The sequence below is a fragment of the Pangasianodon hypophthalmus genome, chromosome 8 (genome assembly GCF_027358585.1).
Source record: "Pangasianodon hypophthalmus isolate fPanHyp1 chromosome 8, fPanHyp1.pri, whole genome shotgun sequence".
Taxonomy (NCBI): Eukaryota; Metazoa; Chordata; class Actinopteri; order Siluriformes; family Pangasiidae; genus Pangasianodon; species Pangasianodon hypophthalmus.
This window is the reverse complement of record NC_069717.1, coordinates 12,913,085-12,927,191: the sequence shown is the minus strand read 5'-3', so window position 1 is coordinate 12,927,191 and position 14,107 is coordinate 12,913,085. Positions and strand designations below refer to the sequence as shown.

General features: G+C 35.9%; 1 protein-coding gene across 1 annotated transcript; it reads left to right on the top strand.

The window, feature by feature from the left end:
- The first annotated feature begins 557 nt into the window (after positions 1-557).
- Positions 558-10,377, top strand: foxp3b (forkhead box P3b). Its single transcript, XM_026929542.3, has 12 exons — positions 558-803; positions 2,656-2,820; positions 3,110-3,218; positions 3,408-3,540; positions 3,765-3,863; positions 3,970-4,057; positions 5,782-5,844; positions 6,115-6,253; positions 6,436-6,512; positions 6,703-6,804; positions 8,722-8,843; positions 9,684-10,377. The coding sequence occupies exons 2-12, from the start codon at positions 2,671-2,673 to the stop codon at positions 9,733-9,735; spliced, it is 1,134 nt and encodes a 377-aa protein (XP_026785343.1). The 5' UTR covers positions 558-803; positions 2,656-2,670; the 3' UTR covers positions 9,736-10,377.
- Positions 10,378-14,107: the final 3,730 nt, after the last annotated feature.

The window sequence follows — 14,107 nt, the reverse complement described above, 5'->3', positions numbered from 1 at the left end:
CCCGTGCACAAAAGTCAAGTAGACCATCTGACTATAAATACAGATGGACACAGAGATCGCGCCGCATAATTTTCTAAGAAGGAGACAACTTCAGGTGAGTCACAGAAAGCTACGACTTTCCATTGCTGCTTAAGACAAATTTGTTTACAGGTTCAAAAATAACTAGACATTTAGATAAATAATGAGATAAGAAAGTGGAATAGAATATGATAGTAGTTATTCTGAAAAAGAAGCCAAACATTCAACTAGAAATAAAATTATTGCAGCATTCTTTCAACTACAGAAGCAATTATATAAATTCTTTATGTTATATGACATTTACAGAGAATTAATGAATGCTATCATGATGCAACAAAACACACTGATAATCTTGATGTTGATAACATTCTTTGTATTCATAATCTTGTTTGATTCTATCTATGCAGAAAAAAATGTGTTTTTCAGATACGAATATCTAAGTTAGATAACTGAGGTTAGGGTGTATTTTTCCATTTACGTGTTTCTTAACCACACAAAGAGCGCGCGTAACTTCTGAACACCTAAGCATGCCACAGGTACACAAGAGTTTGACATGGAGCACTGTAGTCTTTTGAAGTGATGCATTTACTCGCTTTTTAAAGTCGACAAAAAAGGATCACATTCTAAGCGGGTCATTGACTATGGCCTTCACTGTGGAGCTTGAACAGCTTGGATGTCAAAAATAAGATTTTACCTCATTTTAATTTATTCTGTTCAACAAGCAAAAGACAGGAAGAAAACAGGAGGTGCAAAAAAAAAGTGTAAAGACGTCTGTACTTGATCAGGTATTTGCCTTCCTAAACAATTAGAAAATATGGGGTAAAAATGTAATAAATCATTTGAGTATATATCCTCAACTGTGAAATACGATTTTGACTTGTGTAGCTTGTGATTGTTAAAGTGTTTGTGTCGTAGCTTGTATTTTTTGTGTGTGTTTTGTAGGTGTGTTTATTTCGATTGTTTATTCATTAAACATCAAGCCAAAATATGCAATTTACCACTTTTCTAGTCACACACACACACACACACACACACACACACACATATATATATATATATATATATATATATATATATATATATATATATATATATGTTTGTGGTGTAGTTTGTCATGGGGTTCCTATGTTCCTATATATAATTATCCTATTTATTTCTAAATCATTGAAGATACATCACTGAAGATCATTTAAGATACAGAATTGACACTTTTATATTCTTTTTCTTAATTTAAAAAAACTTTTGAAAAAAAAATTCTTAATTTAAAAAAACAGATTTAAACTTTCTGTACAAAGTTCACAGTTTGTGTGAAAATTGAAAGTCGTAGGAATGCATGTGTTGGTGGTTATGTATAGTCATAATGCTGCTTTGTGTTATATCACAGTTTAAATTTTTCATATTGTATATGGCTTAGTGCATATCGGCCTGAAAATGAGAAACACCTAAAAGAGCTTTGCTCAGATAGTACTATTTGGTTTTTTCTATAAACAATATGTGGTACAATGAGTGGTTAGTAGAAACTAATTCCAGGATAGATTTTTACTAGTTTGCTGCACTTTTGAACAGCTTTGTGGGAGAGCGGTTTGTAATAACGAAACGTTCCATGGTGTAAATAAAAAAGAAGAATTGCTTTTGGCAGTGAGTAATTTTCCATCCCTGTGAAGTTATGTCAAAAAATGTTTACAGCAATTTGTGTGATCACAAGCCAATATTATAAAGCACTATCGTAGCTATAGACTGAAGTATTACCACACACTGTAGAGCTATAGAGGTGGATGTTTTAGCATTAAGCACAGTTTGAATGTGCTATACAGTGTGATTGTGCCTGCTAATTATAATACAATTATTTTATTTCATGTGTGGTTGATATTTCAAAGATATTAGACATATTCATTGCCACACCGTGCAACTGCAGTTACTTTATATTTAGTCCTGTGATTGCAGCTCAAGTGGTTTTTTTTGTACACAAGGATAACATCAGAAACCACAAAGATTGCAAACTTTCTCTTTCTATTTACCCATATCCTATTTCCTCTTCCTGGCCTGCTTATCTTGTGCATGTTTTTGCAAAATGCAAAGTGAGCGTACATGTAGTTATATGTAACTGGTTATTCATCTTAGCATGTTTGTGTGATGTTTATGGTTTTCTGGAAGGACAAATACGTCGACGTGCTTTTGAAATAGAAGCATGATTGCTTTTTTATCTCTGAATTTAAACATGCGAATCCACCAAAACTCTGTAGGCCTTATCGATTTGTCGTAACAAGTGTTTGTCTGATAGTTCTATTATGACAGCTTCACATTCTCTTGAAGCTGTGCTTGTTGTCTACATCTATCAGTCTACTTTCATGTCTTTGCTTCTCACACTCATAATGTTAATGAAGGAAAGGGAAAAAACCCAGCGATGTTGTGGCTGAGTCTAGGAAAGCGTATTTAAATTTCGGCCTCTTTTCTATTCTTTTGAGGATTTCTGAGTGTTTAATAGGTAGCTAACAAAACTGTAATGGTGGGGTTTTTCTTCCAGGTAAAGCAAGGAAATAATCACAAGTACCTAGATGTCTTCAAGATTATTTAGATTTAAGATAGAAATGAGGAATTAAGTGCTGTAAAACTTTTTGCAACTTTCTTCTGTTTCAGAGTTTTATAGTAGGAATGTCACAGTTTAACAATCAGAGTGGCAGGACTATGGATGTAAGGGATGGAGATGTGCCTCCAATTCTGAAAGAAGAGCAGGAGGATGAGAATTACATACCAAATAAGTGCGATGCCTCACTCCATTCTGAAGTCAAGTCACCCTCTCAGGTAATCTCTAATCTCACAGGAGTGAAACTCAGTTCACGCTAAAGAACAGATCAGCTTGAAAATATTTGGATTTGGACTTTCCATAATGTCACTTTTCTTCATTCTACTTTGCTCATATTTCCCAATGAAAAAGATCATAGAGTTTATCCACATGAAGCAATTAATAGTCATTAATAGTCAGATGCAATGCCCATGCTATCTATCAGTTAATTAAAAATTCACAACTTTCTTTGTGTTCTATGTTTCTCTCTCTCTCTCACTCTCTCTCTCTGTCCCTGTGTGTGTGCAGAGTGCTGATAAAACAACACACACACACTTTCTTCTGCTAGAGCGTCAGAGTCCTCAGCAAATCCAGAACAGACCATCTGTGCTCTGTTCCACCTCTCTGCTACCTCTGGGTCTGTACTGCAGCATCCAGTATTACACATTTTTAACTACACAGTCCATTTGAATGGGCTCTGATAAGACCTTAAAACTTCCTTAAAACTTTTATCTGTACCTTTATAAAATAAAAGTAAAAGTAAAAAATGAGTGTGGAAATGCGTAGATTACTCATCATCCATTGCATGATCCTATTCCTTCACCAGAACACAACAGATTTTCTCAGGTCTCACCTAAAAAGTGTGAGTCAGCAGTTAAAAGTGGCAGAAAGGAGAACGAATACAGTTCTAGTCAAGCACAAATTGATGAGCACAAAAACCCCAGAACTCATATGAACAGGTAAGACTCAAACAGAAAACAGAATGTTAGACTCATTTGAAATCCCAAACCTTGTATGAGTTGAGATTCATTCTAATTTTGACACCTCTGGAGCTTCTCTTGAAAAGTCTAAATATAGATGGGATTTTTTTTTAAATTCAGGTGTCTACTGAAATAGCCACTACATGACAAGAAAAGTTTCAACTATATAGGGTAATGCATTAATGTACACTTACCCATCGCAGCCTCATCCAGTCAAGCGTGATAAACTCTCTGTTTGTCAATGGACGATGTCGCTGGCCTGATTGTGACGAAGCCTTCAAAGAGTATCCTGTTTTCCTGAAGTGAGTCTTCACCAGGGTTTGAAGCATTTAAACCAAATATGTCAAAAGTATGCCTGCCATTCCTCTCTTTTTTTGTAAATGAAATCATTTCTCTCAAATTGTCTAGACACCTGAACACTGGGCACAGCTGTGGAGAAAAAACAATCGCACAGTGGAGGGTGCAGGAGGAAAGGGTGCGCCAGATGGAGAGTCAGGTAGATGAATATGTAGTAGCATTCAAACAAATATAATGTTCAGGTTACTTTTCAGGCAATGGGTATTTCAGTGAGAAGCATATTAACACTTTACCTAGGAACAGTAAGCATAAGTCTACATGATCCCTACATAGGCCCTACATAGGCCCTACATGACAACTAACAAACCTACACAAGCATTTATAAAGGCTTATTCTAGCCTTATTCTAACTATCTAAATTTTTCACTCAGTCTGATTTCTATTCACTGTGCAAAAGTTTAATCTGTTCTGATTACAATAGCAGTTCATAAGCTTACTTTTTAACTATATATTCTGTTGGTGACTTACTTTGCTGAACAAGCTGCACTGTTATGTTGTGTTGACTAAGAAATTAAAATTGGTCCAACTAATAATGCCTTATTCAGTCAAAACTACTTCAGATCTACTTTAGATCAAATAAATGCTTAGATCAAACTCTCATTTTTAACAAAAAAGCAATGCTTTTTAGCAAAAAGTGCTTTTATTTCGTCATTTAAAATTCAGCAAATATAACAATTTATAATAACAATTATAAATTGTTATAAAAATAACAATTTCTTTACCCAAAAGTAGTGATAATTTTACAATGTCGTTTATATAGAGAAACAAGACCAGAGTGCATCTGTAACAATTTATTTAAAATATCATAACAAATTCTGTTTTGTTTTTCTGTAAACCTTCAAAAAATATGAATGTGTAAATAACATTTGTTATTATAAATCCAAAACACAATTACAAAGTTAAACAAGAAGATGCTGCATTGCATGAGGAACCTAAAATGGATGACAGAAATAATAACAAAACATTAACATGCTAAATAATTGACTCCAAAGACTACCAGTCAAATGTTAACTGGCTAGCATGCACAAGTTATATATCTAAATGGCTTTAGAAAACATATATTCAAACTCTGTTAAATTTCTACGTTTCTTTTCAAGAATGAGTAATAAAATAATTTTAGACAGTCAACTATACAGTTAATTGACAGTTACTTGACAAGAATATTCAACCTAAATTCACTGGATGGCCAGGACTGGCAGATTCTGTAGGCTAGGCATGTGTCTCCTCTCATGCAAACCACAAGGCAAAAAGCCATGCACACGATGCTCTATCCTCATAACAGACTAATCATTGTTCACAGAATACAGGATGTCATGTTTAATTCAGAAAGTAATCAAGAATTTACACCAGTTCCCCCTAATAAAGGAAAACGTGTCAGACCGAAAGTTTGGCACAGATGTAATTTAACAGATAATTTTTCATCTTACAAACTATTGCTTAGTTGTAATTTACAGTGTTAGAATAAACCTTTGCAAATATTGTTGTAAAGAGCTTATGTAGCCCTATGAACACTGCCCTTGTCTTTATGATATTTTTACACTTTAGAATTATAAATGGTTATGCTTATGATTATGTCACTGGTCATGAAGGGATTACGTAGGTGGCATGTAGCCCTGTGAATATCACGTTTATGTGAAATGGATATAGAGCTGTGTGAGGTTTACTTTGTTCCAAATTCATCTGATACGCTTTGCACATTTTTTTCAAGCAATTATAAACTAATTTATTGAATTATTCTTGTAATAACATTATGACGGCTAGTACTTTTTTGCAAACTGAACAGGATATTGATTCTGATCCAATACTGAATCCTGAATATGCATACTGCAATACTGAAACAGATTCACTTTAAACTGTGTTTTAGCTTGTTCAGGAAAGACAGAAGCTCCATGCCATGCAGCTCCACCTAAGACTGACTGAACACCCAGTAAGATGAAAATCACTTCATCACTCACCCTGCTTTGCAAACTATTTATGATAAAACACCATACAAATTTTCTAACTAGCCTAAAATATCAGAATTAATAATTTGTCATAATTTACTATATGAAAACTTTACCATAATGTTTTACCAGGAATATAAATCCATTTCCTAAAGCCTTTTTTCTACCATTCAAACAGTTGGTGTTGTTGCACAGTTGCACTATGTTTCTGCTTTATGAAGTGTGCGGGTGTGTGTTGTGTGCCGCTCTGTCAGAGAGCAGCTCTAGGCTGGTGGAGTCCGCTGGCACTGCCTGCACCCCCGTCTGAGGAGCCAGATGGAAGTGTAGAGTGGGCCATCGATGCCACAGGGCGCCACGAATACTGGCCCACAGCCACCCCCCACCTACTGACAGGTAAAGCCTATTCACACACTGACTTTCCCAGGGCTGTCAGATTCGATAATACACACATGTGCTTACATGCTAGTGCAGACCATTTTTGTGTTCTCTGCTTTAAAAATGTTATTAGATTAATATAACTTCATTTCCAACCAAAACTTGTGTTATGCAAAAACAATTCTTCTTCTACATTATAGATTTTGTCAACAGTATGGAATGCTACAAATATGTCAATATCAGACCACCGTATACTTATGCTTTTCTAATTAGATGTGTAAGTAATCAATTTATGCAAATGATACAGTTAATTATATTCTTTTTACTATATGTGTATATACATATTTATTACAATACTATATGCATATGTATATTTATTTCATCACTATATGCAAACATGTATATTTATTGCATCACTATGTGGATACATCTATATTTATTTATATTTATGTCCTATTTTTTCATAGTCAATACTGGAGGCACCAGATAAGCAAAGGGCTCTGAATGAGATCTACAGCTGGTTCATTCGAAGGTTCTTTTACTTCCGTCACAACACTCCCACATGGAAGGTATTGTATCCTGATGGAATGCACATCAGCTCAGCCAACATACTTCAGCGTAGCCAGCTAAAATTTTGCATGACGTCAGTAGTCATTAAACTGGGAAATAAGTTCCTCATTAAAAACCCATGTAGAAATATAGGATGTTGTCGTATTGTAGATTGAATTTTAGAGCATGGTAGAGCATGGAACTGTCTGAAGTCATGGTTTTGGGGTTTAGCCATTCAGAAATTTGTCTTCCTGACATACCACAGTGTGCGCAAGCTTTAGTACCAGGCCACAGGCATAGACAATCCTCGCTCAACTCAGTACAGTTCTGAGGAGTATTAGTAGTAGGTGTGGTAGATCAGGGTTAAAACCAGGAGTGAGTTTATATTAAATACTTAGGTGACGCTGTAGCGTGATTTACAATATTCTCATTTAAATCGCATTGCAGGCCATCACTTCTAATTCACTGTGCAAGTGACATGAGTTTATTTGCAATCACATGCTAACTTTGCAGCCTACATAATACCACGGCTTGACCTTTAATCAGGTTTAGTTCCAGTAAGTAAGAGTTACTTCTGGCAACCTACAAATACAAATGACTTTTCAAAATAGTTTAAAAAAAAAAAAAAAGTTACCTGTGATGCAAACAGTTCATTTGCACTTGTAAAGGAGTCAGCCAACAATTGTCTTATCCATGCGTTTAAAACTTTCATGGAACTCCCGTCTGGTGAATAAAACTATACGATTGCCTGTGTCTTGTCATATGCTTCTTTATATTTACACAAAATCTTCAAAATTGCTTTTCTTACTGGCATCAGTATAGATAGCCTTTGTCTCATGGGGGCGCAAATGCTGCCCAAACATGCTGTCTACCTAGTCAACTGTCTCTTTTAGTTTAAGACAGAGGTATTGGCGATATTTTAAGGTATCCCTGTATGATATACACTCAACACTTTATTAGGAACACCATACTAATAAAGGGGGTAAGACTCCCCCCTTTCCTCTCAGAACAGCCTCAATTCTTTGTGGCATGGATTCCACAAGGTGTTTGGTCTGGTCAAAGGATGCTTGACTCACATTAATAGGACTAATGTTTGCCAAAAAACATCACCCACAACCTTACACCACCACCAGACAGTGGCATAATGCAAAATTTCAGTTACTGTTTTTTTTCATCACTTCACTGGGGCGCCCCCCCACCACAGGGGCCCCCCCACAGTATGTGTCTGGCACGCACCTCCTCTCCACCGCAGCACCAAGCGTGAACCCGAGATGAAATCATCAGACCAGGCGACGTTTTTCAAACCTTCAACTGTCCACTTTCTGTGAGTCTGTGCCTACTGTTCCTTCAGATTCCTGGTCTTGGCTGACAGGAGTGGAATAGTGTGGTCTTCTGCAAGCCCATCCACCTCAAGGTTCAAAGTGTTGGACATTCTGAGATGTTTTTCTGCTTACCTTGTTTGTAAAGAGTAGTTATTCAAGTTATTTTAGATTTCATGTTAGCTTAAACCAGACTGGCCATTCTCCCCTGACCTCAGGTTTTGAAATACTCAGAACCAGCCTGTCTGGTACCAAAGAGCATGCCACGGTCAAACACTGAGATTTTTTTCCCCATTCTGATGTTTGATGTGAACATTAACTGAAGCTTTTGCCTTGTGTAAGCATGATATTGCGCTGCTCCTACACGACTGGCTTTTTTGGATAATTGCATGAATGGGCAGGTGTTCCTAATAAAGTGGCCGGTGAGTGTATATTGCAGTATATCAAAACTGAATATTAGAGCCCGTAGATCTGTGTAGTGGCTTTGTGACTACGTCCACTAGATGGCAGCACTGACATGGTGAAATCATACCACCATCACACTTTTTGTTATTTGTTTCTAGTTCTAATTTAATATTAAACAGTTTCTTTTTTCATGAAACTTATATGTGCAAGCAGAACGCAGTCCGTCACAACCTCAGCCTTCATAAGTGCTTCGTGCGGGTGGATGGAGGAAAAGGCGCCGTGTGGACTGTGGATGAGAAAGAGTTTCAGAAGAGGAAGGGCCAGAGGTTTACCAGGTAGCGAGCCTTCTGTGCACGTCATTACAATTCAAAATACAACACTTGATTAATGTGTTATGACGTCATAATGATAGTTCAGTTTGTTATTCAATTGTTCAAATTTTAAAGCATAAAATGCTATGAATCATTTGGTAACTACGAGGAAATGATAGTTTAATGTAATATAGTTAAATTCCTTTAACAATAACACTGTATTAAAAATCTCTATATATATTTCATTTCAAACTGACCTCAGTTCAGTTTGATTTGCTTTACCTGCTTTTACTGGCTTGATTCTTGTGAATTCTCACAATCCCTCATCAACTTCCGTCCATGACGCTACCTGCGTCACACGAGCAAACCCTCTGAATGAATCGCGAGTCGACTCTTCACTGAGTCGACTCTTTTAGGTGACCGTTGGGAGCCGATTCACATTTCTTAAGAACCTTTTTTTTTAATGAAGACATGACAAATAGACCATGTGACGCTCTTACTCTGAAAGAATCAGTATTCACGATTGAGTGCCATTAATAACAGACAGCGCATACAGTCTATCTGGTATAACTGAGTTGTTTGGTACAGTATAACGATGCACAGGATGTTAAGACCAGGGTTTGACTCACTGACTCATTGACTCATTGGCGCACGAGGATCCAACTCCACTACTGTGTATTATGGTGCTCTTATTGTTCTACTGAGCTGAGTGCACTGCCTCACTGAAAGAGAAAAACATTGAAAGAAGCTGATGAGGGCATGTTTAAAAAAGCACTGGAGCAAGGTCTTGGTTTGGAAACTCAGGTGCTGACATTGGCTAAGGTCAATTTGATTATTATTATTAATGAATTTATTTTTTTTTAGGGATTCTTTGAAATGGATGGCTCATTTCTCTCATCCCCCCAAAGTGCCCTAAGCTTTCCTGCTTTCCTGACTGCATACATTGAGAAGCTGTTTCACACAAAAAGTGACTTTTTTTTTTTTTTTTTAATTCTTCAATCTGATCATCTAAAGTCAAGTCTGGTTCTTTCAACTATAAATAGTGACATTTCACAGACAAAACTTTAACATAGTAAAATGTATCATTATAAAATTACAATAAACCAAATATATGATTATTAAATCAATTTCTATACATTTTGTTACTAATTTCAAGCTTGAAATAGTCTTGTTCTATTGACATACATTTTCCAATTTTATTTTATTTTTATTTCTAGAAAGACACAAACTTATCTGCCAATAGAATAAGACAATTTAAAGCTTAAAATTAGTATTTTAATATGAATATTAGCTAAATATGCCCATATGCAAGATATTTTCACTTGCTAAGATGTAATTTTTTGCTGTGTATTTTTATACTTTGTGCTATAATGTTATTTACTACAGTTTACAATAATCTTTTTCAGGTGGATGTTTCATGAAATTTCCTTACTCTTATTTTAACAGTGTTCATTATGGGTGAATCTAACTTGTGACTTAATACTAACATTTGTCAATATTTATTTGTCATCTTTGCATTATGTTTAAATACTGACATTAAAAAGCAAGAACGTCCTAACAGTGGTCTGATGTTATGGCAGTGTTTGGCCAGAAGAGGGGACTAAGAGTGGGCTCAGTGTGTTTGGGCGTGGTAACCTCTTCCCCTTGGAGCACATTCATACACAGACACACATATACATCAGATAGGTATAGAAATATGGGTCAGACAAAAAGCACTCTTTATATTTTAGAATTATATATAATTATAATGAAAAACTGTGTATGTGTCTTTGTTAATTGTCATAAATAGATGGTGTATATTAATTACAGTAATAAGATACTTTAGTGCCCTCTTTAGCAACTGAACCACACAGTGCATGAATCAGGAAGTATACACATGAGACACAAATGAATGAGAATGAGTGATATATGTGTGTGTACACACACACACACACACACACACACACACACACACGCACACACACACACACACACACATACACACAATATGCATACAAGTCCATGTTGTATTAAGTATATTGGCCAATAAAAATACTAGACATCAATACCATATACTCTTATATACTCTCAACAAATATTTATTTGCACATGTGCAAACATATACATAGGTGCATATACACGAATACATACATATATAAAATTTTGCTGTTTTGCTGTAAAATGATAACAAAAGGCTGATAACAAAAGGCTTTGCAATTATGCAGGCAATAGTTAATAAATATGTAATTTTTTTTCTTGCATTCTCAATCATTACAACTAAACCTAAAATTCAAAAAAGGCTCAAAACTATTTTACAGCACATACTCCGTCACACACAGACACACAAACACACACATGCTTTTGTGCTATAGTTAATCGGTGGGGTGTAAATAAATCCCTTTATCCCCACCCCTGTTTTGTCTTCCAGCATAGATGAAACGAACAGATCCCTCATGATTCCTCTGCGTGTGCCTCTCTGCATATCCTCCCCAGCCTCCTCAGTCCCCTAAGCCTTTTATTCTAGTCAATTCCCACAATCACTACTGCACACAGGCTGAAAAATCATTTCTTTCTTTCACTGTAGGGTTCTGATTTGAAAGACAGGTCTAAATGATTTAAGTCCTAGTGCTGTTGATGAAGCTCAAGGATATAAGAGACCTCAAACATACTCGATAACATTTTTCTACTATTAAATTTAATCAAGGTCAAGAATACTTGTCATACATGTATTTTATAGCTGGAATTCTCCATGTCAACAGATCGTTTTATCCTTGCCCAGTGTTGTAAATGTTGTTGCCCAGATCTGGCAATGTATCTTTCAAATTCACAAGGACAGGATTTTTTCCTGATGGCCTTGAGTTGAGCCTACAGATGCACCGTGTCATAAAAGACAGCCGCAGGCACTGCATTTTCCTGCACCTCAATTATCCTCAGGGGCATTTCCTTTAGAGAAATCAGCCTATTATATGGGCTTCTGGACAGGCTTGCAAATTGTGACAGTCTTCTCACCTTGTCAGGTGCTTATTACATGCTCTTCCTGTAAGCAGCAACGCTGGCTTCCTAACAGGTGTCTCAGCCCCCGGATCCTCTGTGTTATATGGCTGTGGCATTTTCATTATCCAACCTGGGATAGAAAAGCAGTGGAAATACAGGATGGTATGTACTTTATGAACTGGTTTATAGGTAGGGAAAGCATTCTGCAGTAAATGGACAGTTGTTCTTTATACTAATAACAGTTGTACCTAATGTCAGTGCTTTTATAAATGAACATACAGTATATGTGCTAGAACCTGTTATTTAGAGAATTGGTCAGGATGTGCTGCAGTTGGTGCTGTCTGATGCGTATTTATAAAGAAGTGATGATTTATTAAGGAATAAAACATGACGGGGCATGCTGGTATAGGAAAATAATCAACTATGAAGTGATGTGATGTGTTATTTTCCCATAACAGCATGTCTCAAAGTGTTTTATTTGCCAACATTACAATTCTTATTTATTAAAGAACAACATGGCCTACTTTTGTCAGTTTATAGTTGTGGAACATCTGCAAGACAAATTAGTTCCTGCTATCCCTTACATTATAGCAGCTATAAACATTATAAACATCTATTCCCTCAACAGCCTCTCATTTTTTCTCTTTTTTAATTTAAAAACATTACAACTTGACAAACTGAAAGAGCAAATTCCTCTGTCCTGAAGACTTTGCTGTGGTAGAAAACTTAAAGGAACAGCTTTACTTCTGACTGTTACAAAAAGTTGATACTGGGGACTCCTTTTATTAATGTTAAATAAAGTCTAAATAAAGAGAAAGCTTCACCTTATCAACAATTATAGGTTCTTTGTTAAATAACAACAAATTTTAATCTGTTTATTATTAGTCTTAGATTATGTGGAGCATGCACCATACAAGTCCCTGTGAATTAGCTGTCGCTATAGAAAAGATAACATAAGAGAATGAGTGCATCACTATAAACACTGCTGAATTCTCCAGTGTGATTTGTCAGAAGGTGTTGAGTAATTTTCCATTGCAGAACAGCACTGACAGTAGTGCTGCCTTTATATGATATTATAGTGCACGTTTATATTAACATGCTCATTCTAATACTTTATCATTTATATGTTATTTCATGTTATTTAAGCCTAAGCTTCCTGTAAGTAATATGTTTATTTAGGATTTATGGAAGTGGACCCATCATGTAAAGCAGAACCTTGCATTTTTTGTCTTAGAGAAATAAAAAAAACTAATAATAATAAGCCTTGGGCAAAATTGCTGTGGTATAAGAATAACAAGACACTTCAGGATGTGCTGCTCTATGAAAATAATCGACTTCTCTTCACACTACCACGTTGTTGATTATAACAGGATTGCCCAACATGTTTTATTCCTTACTTAATTTATTGCTAATTTTTTCATGTGTAGTATACTACATCCATAATTCCATAACAGTGTATTGACAAGCTTTGCTAACTGAAGCAAAATGTGTTCTAATGAGAGTAGAGGTAAAGCTATTTTATCACAGCTTCATTACAAAGTTATCTATTTTGTTGTCAGTGTCTCCCCCTTTTTGGAGATATTAGTGAGAATGCACTTAAACCAGTTTTGGTTTCAAGTCTGGAAAAAGACAGCTTATCATCTCAATTGGCCATCACCGAGACAGGCGAGCTCTCTGACAGAGCTGAGAACCTGGTATTTCTGACAGGTCTAAACAGAGATAAAGAATAGTTGAAAAGGCAATCCTGAAACCTCAATTCCACACCACAGTGAAGTGCTAAATCTTACCTGAGAAAGACAGGTTATAGATTACACATCAAACACATCAATCTGATGCAATCAGTCCATAAAACTGAACGCACATCATTAATAAAGCCTGAGACAGACTCTCTTATTGTGCACTCTAACACACTTCTACAGAGGATATGCCACAGTGATGAGGTGTGCACTTTGAAAACCACAACAATTCACATTCTCAAGGTGTTTTCCACAGTGAAATTTTACCTGCTAAATCTGCATGTTTTTGATCTTAGTGCCCTGATCAAACCATACAGGCATTTTCATCTTGCACATGTGGGTGTATTTCAGTATTCAGTTTTTGAGCTCACTTTTGTGTGAAATCATACATTTGTTAATAAAATTGTTAAACTTTCCTGGGACTATATTCACACTTAACCAAAGTTCCTAATACTAATCCTAGGACAATCATATTCCACTCGTCAGAGTGTATAACACTGGAGGCATTCGGACAGTCAGGCAGCAGGTATTCATATGTATCTCCCTTTCTCAATGAGAACTGGACAGACATGGTTTCAT